Genomic DNA, 16,003 nt, shown 5'->3' with positions numbered 1-16,003 from the left:
CAAATGCATTTACCATGTCTCCTGTCTATACCGTCCATCCTTCTCCAACGCCACCAGATACGCCTCTGCATCCCCCCTACTCAACTTGCCGTGTTCCTGGAACCCTTCGATCAGCGCCTCGCGCACGGCTTGCGGCATCTTGCCCGAGGAGCCGCAGATAAATACGATCCCGTTCTTGTTGGCGATAGCGTCGTGCACGAGAGCGCTTTGTTGCCGGATAAGGTCCTGGACGTAGACTTTCTTTCGCTGGTCTCGCGAGAACGCTGTGAGGACTTCCAGTGGTCCACCCTTGGCGATAAGATCTTGCCACTCGTCTTTGAAGAAGTAGTCTGATTCTGCGTTTCGACAGCCGAAGAATAGCAAGTCCTTTGATGCGACATCCTGAGATGGTGAAATTTGGGCGCGCCATTGTATTCTCTGCTGTATCAGGGCGCGCATGGGTGCTACGCCAGTGCCTGGGCCGATCATGACGACTGGCCTGCCGAGCTCCTTCTGCGTGACGCCGAGTCCACCGCGCGACAACGTGACGGTGATCCTTTGGTTTGGTGTGAAGCTGGCGATGTATCGTGTGGCTACACCTTGTCTGATCCTCTTAATCACCGTCTTGTACTTGACGATTGCAATGAGAAGCTCTACTCTTGTGCTTGACCCTTTGTCTCCTACAGTAGTAGGGATCTCAGTCATTGCACTCGCTATACTGAACTGTCTCCCGCGGAGAGTGGGGATGATGCTGCACACCCTCTGCCATGGGATCTTCACACTTTCAAACTCTTGCAGTACTTCCAGTATACTGCGACGTGGGCGTGTCGTGTAGTCGTACAGCTCGTCGAGATATTCTGGATTCGTGAACTCCAGGAGCCGATCTCGGTGAAACTCATCATTTGTGTAGTGGGCGAGTTGGGCGAAGAATGAGCGTCGTGGAATGGAAAGTATGTCAAGATGATTCGTAAGAAGTTGTCGGAGGGTTGTTGTACTGGTGGACGAGAGAGTGGGTACGGGAAGACGTGAGGTGGGAGAGACAGACGGAGAAGAAGGCGTGAACTTTATGCGCTTGTCGGCGATGGGCGTCCAGTCCATGATGGCAAGAAAGTGGTCAACATCTGAGGGGAAGTTTTTCGGATATATTGTCAAGACATCTCCTGGAACGTACGGGTGTAAGCCTTCGATATCCAGCTTGAGGTGGCGCACATCTTGCCAGTGCGTTGTGGGTGTCACTCTCTCGTTCAATTTGACATTAGCTATAAGACCACCAGGAATGTCGAGCAAATCCTGAGATGGGACTTCTGCTGCATCAACATTGGTCTCTGATACCGCATGAACATCTGCTGGTGCTGTACCTTCTGTCCCTGCGAAGTCAAGCAGCCATTTTGGATCTAGAAGGACGTTGTCCGGTATCGGCTCTGTGCCCTCAGGCAGAGGATACTCTTCAAGGAGACTGTTGCGCAAAGTCGTAGTCCATGGGAGAAACGAGCCATCAATACTGGAGGATCATGTCAGTGGTGGTCAACATTGACTCTCTGGAAAGCGTGGAAAAATTTGGACAAGAACTGTTATGGCGAGAATATATGTACGTAGAGCATGTGAAAAAAAAATGTTATGAGTTCAAGAATATGGAACTTGACATACCCCTCGGGATGCTGTTCATCAGACTCTCCACGGTCACATATTGGCTGAGCCCCAAGCTGGACGAGACGATTGTAGAGCTTACGATGCGCCCAGTTGTATCTTTCACGCAGACGTCAGAACACCGCATCCACACGTGAATTGATCAAACTCACTTGGGATACGATGTATCACCGAGTCCAAAGGACGCGAACCTCATTCGCTGCAGACATCCTGGTCGAAGTCGAGCACTGCGCAGCGCCTTCCAGAAGGCCTGGCTGTTCGGTGGCAGATCGCCCTGTCCGGTGGTGGATATTGAGATCAGAACGACATCGTGCTGCAGCAATTGCTTCTGCAAGGAGATCAACCACTACTCTCGCTAACTCTTATCGTGCCTGACATACTAGGCTGACTACATTCAGTGCTGCGACTTCCGTGTCGAAGCGCAGGCGCTCAGCGAGCCTTCCCATCTCTTCAGCAACATCCTGGGCATTTCCTGTTTCGGAGCCATAGAGAACAAGGGTCCGACGGAGGTTTTGCGTATCCCCCATGGTCGGTGCTGGGGTGACGCCAAACTCAGAATGCAATCTGCGGTGAGACTAGGCTGGAAAAGTTTGGAGAAATTGATGTCTGTGTGGCGCTTCCCCGGGCCCGTCGAGAGTGAAAAGCGGTGCGCTAGCGGACACGTCAAACGGGCGGGTCTCCATGGCAGCGGGCCCCGGAACGGACCCATCTGTGAAGCGCAGCGTCACCTCTCGAAGCTTCGAAGCGTGAGCGAACAATTGCATCAAATGTGAGTTTCTGGTTGTGGCGTCTACGGGTCGCTAAATTTCCCCCTTGCTTTCCAGCAGACATCGCGTGCCTGCATCTCCAAGGAGAGCACAGGACAGGTGAGAGAGGCGACGCCAAATTGCACTCACCAGCGTCTATTTGCCGGCCATGTTGGTCGCGACTCCTATCTATCCTCACCGCTCTGACGGCTGCCTGCCCTCGCCAGCGGAGCCCTTGCGCACTCGGATCGCAGGGCGGCTTCCTCTGTGGCTTTCTCGCTGCAAGTGCTCGTCTCCGGTGCCCGTTTAGGCCTAGCGCTATTAGTGCACCGTCGAATCGCTTGATTTATTTTGATGCCCTGGAGCTCCCGCCCTCCTTTCTCCCCATCAAGTCAACAACTGAGACACTTTCAACCCCATCAATCCGCCTCTCACCAACCTTCCGGGCTCGTAGCTTCCCACCCCCACCCCCCTCGTCAATAGTTCCACCCTCCAGGCGGTTCATCAACACACCACTGTTCACGGTTACCTTCATCGGTCTACTAGGACTCCAAGTTTACCTCCACACCCACACGCTTCGATCCAGTTCGTGTCCGTCAACCCCAAACTTAAGCAAAATGTCCGCCCCAGTCGAACAGGTCACCGCCCAGATGGCCAACACCACCCTCGACAACAACGCTCCTGCCACCACTGAGAGCAACGGCGCCCAGCAGCCCACCGCAGCCGAGGACGAGGCTGTCCGTGCCAGCGCCGCCGAGGGAAGGCGACTTTACATTGGAAACCTCGCGTATGCGACCACCGAGGGGGAGTTGAAGGACTTCTTCAAGGACTACCTCGTGTGAGTGACGTCTGAGTGCGCGCATGACGCGTAGTGGGTCCTGAGCTAACACGTTGCACAGCGAGTCCACCACCATCCCCACCAACCCCCGCACCTCGCGCCCTGTTGGCTACGCCTTCGTTGCCCTGTCGACACCCTCGGAGGCTGATCGTGCCATCGCTGAGCTGAACGGCAGGGCCATTCTTGATCGCAAGGTCTCGATCCAGCTTGCCCGCACCCCCGAGGCTCACGCTGAGGGCGCCGGCAGCGGTGCTGAGGGTACCAGTGGCACTGAGCAGCGCCGCCGTGCCTCCACCCGTGGTCGTGGTCGCGGACGTGGCCGTGGTGGCCGCGCTGGACGTGGTGGACGCGCTGTAAGCATCCCTGTCATAGCTATGAGGTCTGATGTTAACATGTCTGTAGAACGCCGACGGTGCTGAGGCCGAGCAAATCGAGCTCACCGATGCTGCTCCCGCCGAGAGCACACCCACAAATGTACCCGGCCAAGTTGCTCCCCTCACAGAGACCACGAACGAAGCGCTTACCAACAAGGACTCTGCCGCCAAGCAGCCCGCTGCTCCCCGCGAGCGCAAGCAGCGCGGTCCCCCTGAGGATGGTGTCCCCTCCAAGACCAAGGTCATGGTCGCCAACCTGCCTTACGACCTCAAGGAGGACAGAGTATGTCACTGCCAGCATCGCATACTTGTTTCATCGTACTGACAAATTGCAGCTCCTCGAGATCTTCAAGGACTACTCCCCCACCCAGGCCAAGATCGCCCTCCGCCCCATCCCCCGCTTCATGGTTAAAAAGCTCCAGGCTCGCGGTGAGCCTCGCAAGGGCCGTGGTTTCGGTTTCGTCACCCTCGGCTCTGAGGAGCTCCAGCAGAAGGCTTGCAACGAGATGAACGGCAAGGAGATCGAGGGCCGCGAGATCGCCGTTAAGGTCGCGATTGACTCCCCCGGCAAGGAGGACGACGCTCCTGAGGCCGCCACTGAGGGCGTCGCTGCCACCTCCACCGAGGCTGCCCCTGCCACCACCGAGTCCGCCGAGAAGCCCGCCGACACCCCTGCGGCTACCACGACTGCTGCTTAGGTGCCTCCAGTTGCTCAAGGCCACGTCAGACACCATCAGCAGCGCTCGATGGACTCCTTCACGATGCCTGATACACGAGTCATGACTTAGATGACACGACTCAGCGTTTGCTTCGCTGCGATTTGTTTACCGAGCTTCTGGTCTATCGATATTTATCATCTTTGCTAGATATTCTGGCCATCAGCTCTACCTACTTCGTTCGAGATAACCGGTCTGGAAAAGTGATTTCGGAGTCTGTCAGGCGCAAGCATTATGGTGGAAAAGATGGAGAAGCTTGTCTTAACTGCATCAAGCTTTGAGAGATATGAAATATATGAACATTGATCTACATGCCACATTGGCTGAAGAAACACCTCAGAGCTATTCTCCCATGCCCTTTACCATGCATTGATCCTCCTGGACATCAAACGCCGACAGGTGCATACTGGAGTGAGTGTCAAGTGGGACAGCTGATCGTTTGTCCAAAGCTGATTGAGGTTCGATCGAGACTTGAGTAGCAGTAAGAACCGGCTATATTCACATAAACTTCGAGATCATGAGAGGTACTTAATGCAGATTTGCAGGCTACTTACAATTCAATGAGCCTTTATAGGATTACGGCAGTTTCTAAAAGTCAAGTTTGACAATGCGCTAAAAGACTCTAGCATCGAACTTGAAGGGGTCCTCAGCAGTGCATTAGAGAGAGATGGGGTGATTGGGCTAGCGTGAGCGCTCGAACGCTCTTGCTCTGCTCTGAGGTCTAACTCCTGACACAACAACCAAAAAGAACATTTGATTTCTCACGAATGAAGATCGTCCCTCCTGTCGTCGTACTGTTCTTCCGAGTACGTGGCACGCTTTCCGTACGAGAGCACGCGCTAAACCGCACAGGCTGCCAATAAGAGTTTGCTATAGACTGCCAGTATCGCTGGCCTATGACACAAGGCTTCTCTCCGTAGATCTTCCGTTGTTCGGTGAACAAAAACGCAAGCATGCAGCACGAAGCTCAATCAATCAAACAACAGTAAGCAGGACCATCGAATAAAGACTTCAGTTGAAGAGGAGAACCTGGCAGCAGCGATTTGAGCCCAACTCAGCCTGATGCGGGGCCGCTTGGTTGTGTGATAAGGAATATCACAACGAGGCTACCGCGGGTATAAGATGTCGGTTTGACACCAATACTGAGTCTCTTTCATCATAATCTTCAACCTCTTCAATCTCTTCATTCTATGTCCCACAACTGGAAATCGTCCTTCAGTCAGTGAACAAGCCAAACAACACCTCACCGCTTCTTCCACTATGGGTTACTGCATCAAACCAGGCTGTGAGAACGACGCAGTCAAGGAGTCGGTCGGTAATACCCAACATCAATACTGCGTCGATCGTGTGTAATCCTTCAATGATCGAGTGCGACTCGTTACTAACCAGATACAGACAAGTGTAGCTATGGTGGATGCGGACAGGCTCGCAACGCTGGACGGAGTTACTGTGGCGCGCGTAAGTTGGTCAATGGCCTGGTCTGGGACGATATTGATGATGCGCAGATCTAAATCAGGGACAGTAAGATGATCGAGAGAGCTGTATGGGCTATGTCATCGGGGTTTTCAATGGAAACTTCTGCTACTTTCGCTGTGTTGGGGAGTTTCCTTGCAAGTACTCCTGATGTTAGCATACGTAGATGTATATCTTCATGCGTAACAGCTTCTATACTTCAGTATGGGCTTTGAGCGAAATCCGGGGAACGAACATTGTGTGATTCAGTCCAGTCCAAGTACTTGGTGTAAGTAACACGAAAATCAAGACGTTCGTAATAAGGTGATATCGACTATCAAACAGATTGAATGATTCACGAATCTTGATTCGTTATCCTGACAAAGATGCCTTTTCGACCGGAGGCCACAGTGGCCAAGCCTAGATTAGTGAAACGAAAAAAACCAATCAGACGATGCAAACCGGGATAAAGTATAGTGGGCGGTGGGGCAGGGGTTGCGGGGGAACCGGGGTATTTTGGTGGTTTTGGTGTAGTGGCTCACTTGGGCGTTGTGGAGGGGGAAGACGAGAGACGCTAGTGTGGAGAAGGGGGATTTGTCCTGGTTGGGGAATGGGCGTGTGGTCCATGAGGTCCATGTTGGTAGCGGGCGAGGGGTGGTGGGTTGGCTGAGGAGAGGAGATCCATTTTGATGTTTTTAACGGGATGGTGAAGTGTGTGCAAGTAATTGAAAGCTTTTGAAAATAGCAGGTCAGAGCAAGGGACCGTCTCGACAGAAGGATAAGGCGGAGGAACAATAAGTGTTGAGTCGGCACAGGTAAGGCGTACACATGGAACTGCGCTGAGGTAGGAGCGCCCTTAGTGAAGGGATGGCCAAAGATAAGCAAAAGATGGACGAAGGATGGGCTGCATATTCTACGCCTCACCACTGCTTTTGCTCTCATGCAGGACCACAATTCCCATCTTGAGACGGTTATTTGCTTGCCCTGACTCGATGCTTGCTTCTACGGGTGCGTACCTTGACTGTCCTTTTCTAGACTTGCTTTCAGCGAGGCGGAGTGTTGTGTGATTTGCCAGTTACTCACTCGAAGGACATAGGCTCGAACAACCCTTCTTACATCGATGAGATTGTGTGTGATATTGTCCAGGAAACGCAACCGCTGAGAGTAGTGGTCATGGACGTGATCGAGTCATGTCCGTTTCTGCCCGAATGGATCAGAAACCTTAACGGGCTCCTACGGAGATCAATATGAATACATTGTTATTCTACAACAAAAAAGGTGTGGTATCATTTAACGGTACTCCTAATCAGCAATCTTTACCCTACAACCAATAAGGCAGATCACTGATGCCAAACGCCAAGGTGAACACCTTTTCCTAATGAGCATGCGCGTGAGCGTGCCCGATTTGCGTGACGAGTGGGAGCAACATGCCGAAGATAACGATGAGGATGTCTGTCTTCGACATGGTCGTCTTTCCAAGTGGGGCGTCGAGGTATCCGTGGATGACAGGCTCTTCTTGAGGGTTTGTCGCCTCGCTCATGGAGTGCATAGCAACGTACCTATCAAAGTTAGTGAATGCAGCCATGAAGATACGATGCAGTTGCTTACAAAAATGTACCGCCAGAGAAACACAGCACCCAGCCGGTTGACCAGGTCAAGCCTTCGTCTCCACCAAGTGTGCTGCGTCCGAGCGCATGAACGATGGCCCAAGTTGCGAAAGCACCTGCGGGGGCGGCCAAGCTGAAGAAGGCCAGGTGAGTGCGGACCGTGCGCTTAGAGAGTCCTTGCTTCAGCAAGACTGAGGTAAGACCGAACGCAGCGGGTGCTTTGTGCAGCATAATAGCAAGAAAGACGATGAACGACAAAGAGCCAGAAGGCGCAGCTGAAGAAGCACCCAGCGCAATTCCATCTGCACAAGCATGAACCACCAGACCAATGGTGGTTGCAGAAGTCTTCTTCTTAGGAGGTGCCATAGGTGTGGGTGTCAACATTGGTGGTGAACCAGGAGTAGCCAGTCCATTCAGACTAAGACTGGACGAGTTGTGCGGCCCCCGGTGCAGGTTCGATAGCGAGATGTGCATGGGCTGATACTGCTGCTGGGACGAAGAGAGAGCTTCCGGGACGTGATCGACGAGAAACATAAGAATGTAACCTAGGATCAGAGCCACTCCAATGTAGGCGTGCGGGCTGGGGCCCTCCATCTGTTCAACATGTTTATGGTTGTTCTCGTCTTCTTCGGGCGCGTGCACACGTGTATGGCCTTCCTTATGGCCTTCTGTGGAGTCATCGTCGCCGCCCTTTTGTGCCTGATGGTGCTCCTCTTCCTCAACCTTCTGTTTCTCCTTGGTCTTTTCCTTCAGCTCTTGTGCCCGCTTGAATCGAGGCTCAATGGGTGTTCCTTTTCCGACAACATGGCTGCTGGGTGCCTTCACAGCGCCCGCCCTTAGGAAGTCGGTATTGAGGACCTCTGATCTAGCTCCAAGGTTGAAGTCTGAGGGGTGGTTGATGCCAGTTTGCAGCTTATGTATGTTGGGGATTGTGGGCACAACGCTCCGGGAGACATGCGAGTGGGTCTTGCCGGCACTGTACATTGTCTCAATGCCCTCCGGGACGATGACAATGAGCGATGTCCCTACTAGCACACCGGTGCCAAGGAGTGTGATGATGCGCAATTGTCGCGGTGAGAGGGTGAAGGAGAGCGGGAGGATGCCGGCAACGAAAGACCTGGTATTGTCAGCTACCGTCCTATGTGGTGATAGTCGGACAATGCTGGGAGATGCCTACGCAATTGCCATTATCGTGCTCAACGTGAGCAGCATGAAAAGACCGTCCCACATGTTGCGTGTCGTGTGCGGTTGTCCGCAGACGTCGCTGAATAAGGAATAATACGCCTGGTATGCAAAAGAAAAAGGTCGAAAATGTTACGTTACTCGGTGTTGCCCATTCCTTAGGAGCCGTAGTATCGAGGTGTTGTGGAGTCGAGTGTCGGTGTCTGTTGATCCACCACGGTCCTCCACAAATGTCTTGTCTCCGTGCAGGGGCTGCGTCACTAGCGCAAGTGCCATAGGGCTGAGATGGAAGTCGCGCCAAAATCGCGTCCGCTTCCTGCCTTCGCGACGCGCCTGCAAATCTGACGAATTCACCACGACACCTCTACACTGCTATAATCATGGATCTCGACGAGTGTACGCTCAGCTGTCACTTCAAGAATTATGCGCTGACCTGAAACAGGGGTAACAAACTCAAATGAGTGCTTCGACATCAACATGTACCGACCAGGCCCTACCGGCGACGAGCGCATCGGCGAGACATTCAACCCTAGCTTTACACACTCCGTGATTGACGAAAATGAGTCAATCGTTGGCTACAAGAATCCCAAGATCGAACTCGACTTTCGAACCAATGACCTCAAGCCCAAGCTCAAGATCTCATTTGATGCGCAGCTCGACTTGAAGAAGCTGTCGCCCGACCTGGACCAGGCGCAAGTCGACCTCTCACCTGAGCTGTTTAAAAAGTATCTGCCGGAGGAGGTGAAGGAGAGCAAGAAAGAGCGCGATACTGCGACCTCGAGAGACTGGAAGCCTCCAGGCCAGCTGATGCAGAGCTTCTCCAACCATGGCAAGCAGTATGAGATCTGGAAGGCACCTATGCTCGATCGTGCTGCGAGACAGATATGGATAAACCTGAGAATCCTGGTTCTGCTGTTTATCGACGGCGCTACTATAGAAGGGCTGGATGACGAGGAGACTCTGGACCGCTGGTCGTTGTATTTGCTATATGCAGTGGAGTCGTCAGGCATCCCTACTACACCATACGTCCTTGCCGGCTTCGCGACATCCTACAGAACATGGATCTTCCCAACCTTCAAGATCGCACGCTACACGAAAATGCTCCCAAGCCCACCTCCAGAGGGCTCGAACGGTGCTGCGGAGAAGTACACGCCCCCACGTCTAACGCAAGATCCAAAGACATTCCAGTTAAACGATAAGCTCGACAGACTCGAGACGTCTTCGCGAGAAAGAATAGCGCAGTTCTTGATCCTCCCTCCCTACCAAAACCAGTCTCTCGGATCCCGATTGTACAACCTCATCTTCTCAGACCTCGTAAATAAGCCTTTCATTTACGAGATCCCAGTCGAAGATCCCAGCGAAGACTTCGACGCCATGCGCGACTACTGCGACATTGTCTACCTGCGCAAACTGCCCGCCTTCAAGTCGCTCTCATTAGCATCAAACCTACCAGCAGAGTCACTCCGCAAAGACTCCCCAATCCCTCGCGATCAGATCCTAGGCAACGGCGTCGACTTGGAGGGACTTCGACACGAAGCCAAGATCGTCACAAGACAATTCTACAGGATGGTGGAACTCCACGCCCTCTCAACGATCCCACCAAACCACCGCAATCGGGCGCGCATCACACGTAAAGCAAAGAGCAGCAACGAGAATGACCGCAAATACTACTTCTGGCGTCTGGCGCTGAAGCACCGCATCTACATGCAGAACGCAGATGCGTTGGATCAGATGGAAGTAACAGAGAAGGTCGACAAGCTAGAAGCAGCTGTTGACAACCAACAAGAAGAGTTTGAGGAGAGACTTGAAGGGATTGAGAAGAGAGCGAGGTGGGAAAAGGGAGAGGGGTCGAGCAACGAAGCTAGGAGTAAGCGGAAGCGAGTCGTGGTCGAAGATGAGGAAGACGATGATTGGGAGGATATGGATACTGACCTTGTGGCTTCAAAGAAGCCGAAGGCATAAGGAAAAAAAAAGCATGAAAGGCGTATATGGCGTTGATTGGGCCTTCTTGGCATGGATACCATCAGTTTGCTTACTGGGCGTTATTGAATGGAGCGAAGTAGTTACGGTGGTTCGCGCAAGATGCATTATCCGTGCTCAGAGCACCAAGGTCTACGATGCCCCAATGCAGGGCAGAACATCCGTCGTGATGAGCGCGACATGTGGCGCAACGCACCGGATACAGGCAGCGGCTCAAAAGGCTCGAACACCACGGCTGCGCACACTTCTACTCGTATGATGCGACAGCAGTGAAGTGACAATCCGGACTTGTACGAGGTTGATGCTGTGACGGTTTATGGAGTAAGGAGGTCATGTGTGCCACGTGTTTGGTGCAGTGCTCTTGCTCTTTCCAACAAGCACTTTCTACCCCTGGATCAACGATAGATACGTCATGAAAACAGACCCTGATGACGGCTGCGTGAGGGACAATCACAGAAAAAGAACAACACAATATACCGATTTTACTGCCCTGCGTGGTTACACCTGCATTTGTTGCATTTACTGCAATAGATGCTGAGGCAAGAGGCACCATGGGAGAAGAAATGAGTGGAAAGATTACAACAATCGCGAAATCTTCATGGTTGGAGCGATATTGGTGATTTGTAGTGTTTGCTGACCCTCTCCGCTTTGTAAGTATGTGAGATCCCACGAAATGTTTGACTTGGGATCTGGGTGATATGGGTATCCCACTTACCGCGCAGGCAAGCAGGTTCTCATAGGGATGATAATGGTCTCCCTACTGGCGACAGCGTTGCTCAATACTATGTTAGAATGGTGGTAGTGAAGGAAGAGTAGCGGGTTGATGACGGTGATGCTATGCATGATAAGAGGCTTGGCAGAAGCAAAGGCTGTGAGTGGTGGTGAAGGTATGGGTCATGGTCTAGTACCTAGGAATACGCTCCCGGCAGTCTCAGACTCTTGCATTACCGTACTACTCTTCTCCCTTCAGCATGTAGTCTGTGCACAAGGGGGGTCAGCAACTACTACAAGTCATTATACAACATCGTGCTGCTGACTACTTGCGCAATCCGCAACCTTGGGGGTGGGAGAGGAAAATTGGACCGATGATGTCGCCAAGAAAACAGCAAGCCCTTGTCGCGACGACTTATAATTTCATGCAAGGTCGTAGGGCCCGAATGTGGCCTGATGGGGCGCAAAGATCTTGGAGTGTAATGTATAATATCGGGAATCTATGTGCTGACTTTGTTCTTACCAAGATGCTGCTCTTCCAAGGCTCGATATGAATGGAACTGCGAATCAAACATCATGATCTTGCCTTCAAAGAACTTCCCTGCCCCCGCGCACAATACGTCCAGACTACGACGCCTCTTCCGCTTACCGTCCCGCATCCGCACAACCTTCATGTCAACACCACATCCCAGCCCAGCCTTTTGTAAACTATCGCCCCGCATCTGGTGTTTGTCGTCACAGACTTGACAACCTCCATCATTTTCCGCACAATGAGCCGTTATAGTGGAGCCCGGAAGTTGTTCCATCAGTTGTGAAGCAGAACATGCTACTCACAGACCTCTCAGCAACATTACGAGTGACAGCCTTGAACGCTCAATCTCTCTTCCTTATATCTCCACCGTAATCCACTGTTTCCTTTTTGTTGTCCCTTCGTGACGCTACGTCTTACTCCACGCTGCTTCATCTTCCGTCGTCCACACTGCACTCATGCCTATAATTTGGCTCTGTCTGAAGTAGTCATTGAAGCATAGCAACTTGTGACAGAATTTGAAGGGTTCGGTGTCTGGATGTGTCCTTTTGTATGTCTGGATTGAAAATATGAACCAGCTTTGTGACTGGCGATCCACTTTGTTAGCTTATGTAGTAAGTGCAAATGTGGTGATGGAGGGCATGTGTAGTTGTGAGAAGCGGGCTCGGTAGCGGGGAAGGAAGAGGCCGGTATATAGAGCAGGTGCAAAGCTGCTTCTGTCTTTCAGAGCACTATCTAGCTGGAAGTCGTTACTAGGGGCTGATAAGCCGCATACCTGCTTCGTTTAACGGACTGGGTGGTGAGCTTTTTGTAGCATTTGATTATTGTAGCCCGTGGTAGACTGACCGGTGAGTATTCAGTGTTGGTCGACGCACCTTCTCCTTTAGCTTGGAGTAGTGTTCAAGTACGCAACCTTTTATCGTATCATGATTCGTATTCTGTCTTCTGTTCATGCCTCGTAGTTTTTTGGTATCACATCATAGCAAATCGTTTTCTTTCCAACTCTTTTGCTCTCTTCTTCCTCTCATGTCCTCAAGGCCCCTCCTCATTGCCTTCCAAGACCCTCCAACGCCCTCCTCGTCCCCTCAACAATCAGCCCATGTTCGACGGCATGCATTCTCTCCTCCAACTCCTCTAAACTCTCTCCATCTTTCAATTGCACCTCCCTTGTGCAAATCGCCGCCCCAGCATCCACCTCTGCAATAACCTCATGAATCATAACACCCGTCCTCGTCAACCCCTCTTCCTGCCCCGCCTTATGTGCCCTCTCAATTGCACCCGCGCCCGCAAACTCACCCGGTAGCGCAGGATGCAGATTGATGATCTTGATCCCCGCCTCGGCGATGGGATTGAGGAAGTGCGGCGTCACGATGTGCATCCAGCCCGCGCAAACAATAAGATCTGAGCGGGGCTCGAGGGCGAGGATCTTTTGGGCGAGATCGGCATCGTACTGTGCGCGGGCTTCGAGCAGGCCTTCGGGGGTGTCGGGGTGTTGCTTCTTGTACGCGACGAGGTTGTGGTAGGTCGTTGGAATTCCGGCTTTTGAGGCGCGCTGGAGGCCGTATGCTGCTTTGCGACTGGGGAACTCTTAGTGAGGGGTCTTGAGGACGTGGTGAGGAAAAAGTACTTTGAGACGACGTGTGTGATCTTCGCGTTGGGGAGATCGGCGGTGCCGCACGCGTCGATGAGGGCTTGGAGGTTCGAGCCGTTGCCTGAGATCAGGACTGTGAGGTTGTGTGGTTTCTGTGACATGGCCGCGATGACAGTGACTACAATGAGAAGAACGAGACAGGTAAGGAAAGGGTTTGATCTGCGTGAAGGTTACGACGTCAGTTGAGGCTCTGCGACTAAATTTTGGGAGACGTGGGGTAAAGTTCGTACCCCGCGCGATCTCGGAGGTGATGGACCAAGTCCGCAGTGCTCATTTTGGCCAACCTTCATACACGATCTGGTGGAGGTAAGTGAGTTACTTCGAAATAAATTGTTACGATTAATCAACTTCAAGTGCAAGCAATGGGGTTTTATGGACTCCTAGCAAAACCACTCTACAATAACGGCTCGGGTTGAGCAGTCGATGTTTTCGATGCTACCCATGGTACCGTTGTTCTTGGAATTCATGCTCAGGCTCCACGAGTGGTCAATGAGTATTGAGCCTTGTGTACCACGGTTCAATGTTTGATGCTGAGTCAGATTCGTAGAAAAATTCGGTGTTTCTCGCACCTGGAGCTCCTCGCAACTAGTCCTGGGACATTTATATTCTCCTCGCCGTCACTGAAGGTTGTCGCGACCTGATCCATTGCAGTGCGTGGACCATGCTTCCGTGCTGTAACTGCATTCTGGATGATCTGGGCAGGTGTATCGAGTCTGACATATAATGCACATGCTAAAAATTTTATTAGTCGCTTGCTTATCTGACTTTTTATATATTGTCTCGTTTCTAAAAGTTATAAAGAAACAGACTATTAATATCAAATCCTTGGTGGATGAGTGAACCATTGTTGATCTGTTACCCATCATGTGTAAGTAATACACAGCCAACTACACTTGCCATCCAGGCTGCACCTACTCGGTACCAGCTTGTAGCACGTACTGTGAACACCGAGGAAGAGACAACCAATAGGGAGCGTGCAATCATGTCACAGATGATGGAGTACGCCGCATAGCCGACCCTTGCTCAATTCACAGAGGTATGCGCGATCCATGGCTTGCCGTAGCTGACATCGGGAATCCTTGCTCCACACCTCGCGGAACGCGCATAACAGTGTCAGTTCCGCGACGACAGAGAATCGAGCAGAGAGCAGGCGCGGAGAGCAACGTATTTGAAATGAGTGGCGGTAAAATGAGACTCGGTATGAACGGGATCTCAGAGGGCGGCCAAACAATCCAAGAAGGGTAGGTGAGATGTATAACATTGATTGGCGACGTTACAACCAACGAGCGTTTGGTTCGCATTCTCGATAACCCGCGAGTGAGTATTGGAACAACTCGTAACCCTGGAGCTACATGAGGATCGGAGGAGCATTGAAAGGAGGTGAAGACCGTAGATAGGCATTTTGTTGTTGTTGTCATAATCGGGTGTACGAGTAGACAGGAAACCAGAAGAAGGCACGATGACACACTTCTGCACCTTCGGTTTGATAGCCAAGTAATCGACCATCTCCATGCTGTCCTCTGTTGTCTCTGGAGCCAGCATGACACCCGGGCACCCACGGAAGAGCGTCGACACTGAATGAGTTAGGCCCAGGAATGCGATATTCTGACCAAGGCATATCCCTGCTGGGCCACCAAACACCAGCATGTGCTCTCTCATTGCAGATGTGAGATTGTTCCATCGATCAGAGTCAAACCTGCGCGCTTGAGTCAGCAACATACGGGAACGTCAGAAGAGGTCAACATATTTGAGGGGATCCGCAAATACTGCCGGATCGCGTTGAAAAGTCCAAGCCTGTGGCGGGACTTGAGTACCTGCAGGAAATACATACTTGCCCAAACGACCACCACCCGCAGGCACAACCCGTGGCAAGCTTCCCGGAACTGCATGATGGAGCCTCATTACCTATTGGATAACGTTCTGCAGATAGGTCAGGTTTTCAACGCCTCAAACTTCGGGTTCGCTAGCAATGCAGCAAAGCTCCTCGTTCAGCTTGAGCTTGACTTCCTTGTGCTTCAGCACAGTATAGACCAGGTAGGTCAGGGTCATAGCTGTGGTATCAGTGCCGGCAGTGATGATGTTATCGGAAATCACCTGAGCGCTCTCCTTGTCCAATACCATGTGTGGAGAACAATGTCTTGTTGCTACCTGCTTCGGCAGCGCGAGTGGCTCGTACGGCTTCCTGTCCGTATACGGTGAAACGGTCCTATAACTAGTTTGGAGTTCTAGGGATCCAAGATGGCATAGCATCAAATATAGGTTTCGTCCAGGACAGATCGATTCGTATGCTAATGATTGGCACGACTGGTTCGACGTCTCATACCATTTGGTTCTTCTCCTCATTTTTGGTGTTGCCGAAAGACTGTCCGAACGCAAGACTACCCAGGATGACTCTGTGGTGATGAAATAGGTGGACCTCACTGCATTGGTGTACCCCAATGGGTGGCAGAAAAAGTACTGCAAAGTTGAGTCCCTATATGTTGAGGAGTTAGATCAACTTACTGCCTTGTACAAGGTGTTGGAGCTTATAAAAAACAGTGCTCTGTTCAACACAAGAAACTTATGAGCGTCAACATAGTCCGTATTCTCAC

The 16,003-nt window shown here is 51.9% G+C and overlaps 6 protein-coding genes across 6 annotated transcripts; 2 read left to right on the top strand and 4 right to left on the bottom strand.

Annotated features, from left to right (window-relative positions):
- Window positions 1-9: 9 nt before the first annotated feature.
- Window positions 10-2,477, bottom strand: BU25DRAFT_493443 (sulfite reductase flavo protein alpha-component; the record flags this gene model as incomplete). Its single annotated transcript, XM_033711716.1, has 4 exons — window positions 2,007-2,477; window positions 1,779-1,954; window positions 1,627-1,725; window positions 10-1,480 (listed from the first exon to the last, which is right to left on the bottom strand). The coding sequence occupies exons 1-4, from the start codon at window positions 2,151-2,153 to the stop codon at window positions 10-12; spliced, it is 1,893 nt and encodes a 630-aa protein (XP_033558996.1). The 5' UTR covers window positions 2,154-2,477.
- A 512-nt stretch (window positions 2,478-2,989) lies between these two features.
- BU25DRAFT_423907 (RNA-binding domain-containing protein) lies at window positions 2,990-4,282 on the top strand (the record flags this gene model as incomplete). Its single annotated transcript, XM_033708243.1, has 4 exons — window positions 2,990-3,210; window positions 3,272-3,563; window positions 3,613-3,867; window positions 3,920-4,282. The coding sequence occupies 4 exons, from the start codon at window positions 2,990-2,992 to the stop codon at window positions 4,280-4,282; spliced, it is 1,131 nt and encodes a 376-aa protein (XP_033558995.1).
- A 2,602-nt stretch (window positions 4,283-6,884) lies between these two features.
- On the bottom strand, window positions 6,885-8,739 carry BU25DRAFT_398548 (Zinc/iron permease). The gene is made up of 3 exons (XM_033704914.1): window positions 8,537-8,739; window positions 7,361-8,476; window positions 6,885-7,311 (listed from the first exon to the last, which is right to left on the bottom strand). The coding sequence occupies exons 1-3, from the start codon at window positions 8,587-8,589 to the stop codon at window positions 7,128-7,130; spliced, it is 1,353 nt and encodes a 450-aa protein (XP_033558994.1). The 5' UTR covers window positions 8,590-8,739; the 3' UTR covers window positions 6,885-7,127.
- Window positions 8,740-8,869: 130 nt separating this feature from the next.
- BU25DRAFT_398543 (histone acetyltransferase type B) lies at window positions 8,870-10,608 on the top strand. The gene is made up of 2 exons (XM_033704913.1): window positions 8,870-8,937; window positions 8,984-10,608. The coding sequence occupies exons 1-2, from the start codon at window positions 8,922-8,924 to the stop codon at window positions 10,501-10,503; spliced, it is 1,536 nt and encodes a 511-aa protein (XP_033558993.1). The 5' UTR covers window positions 8,870-8,921; the 3' UTR covers window positions 10,504-10,608.
- Window positions 10,609-12,708: 2,100 nt separating this feature from the next.
- Window positions 12,709-13,585, bottom strand: BU25DRAFT_493439 (phosphoribosylglycinamide formyltransferase). The gene is made up of 2 exons (XM_033711715.1): window positions 13,389-13,585; window positions 12,709-13,338 (listed from the first exon to the last, which is right to left on the bottom strand). Exons 1-2 carry the CDS (start codon window positions 13,511-13,513, stop codon window positions 12,807-12,809), a joined length of 657 nt encoding a protein of 218 aa, XP_033558992.1. The 5' UTR covers window positions 13,514-13,585; the 3' UTR covers window positions 12,709-12,806.
- Window positions 13,586-15,140: 1,555 nt separating this feature from the next.
- On the bottom strand, window positions 15,141-15,314 carry BU25DRAFT_347346 (uncharacterized protein; the record flags this gene model as incomplete). The annotated part of the gene is made up of 1 exon (XM_033703147.1): window positions 15,141-15,314. One exon carries the CDS (start codon window positions 15,312-15,314, stop codon window positions 15,141-15,143), a length of 174 nt encoding a protein of 57 aa, XP_033558991.1.
- Window positions 15,315-16,003: the final 689 nt, after the last annotated feature.

The sequence above is a fragment of the Macroventuria anomochaeta genome, assembly GCF_010093625.1.
Source record: "Macroventuria anomochaeta strain CBS 525.71 unplaced genomic scaffold BU25scaffold_29, whole genome shotgun sequence".
NCBI classification, from domain to species: Eukaryota; Fungi; Ascomycota; class Dothideomycetes; order Pleosporales; family Didymellaceae; genus Macroventuria; species Macroventuria anomochaeta.
This window is presented reverse-complemented; position numbering and strand designations above follow the sequence as displayed.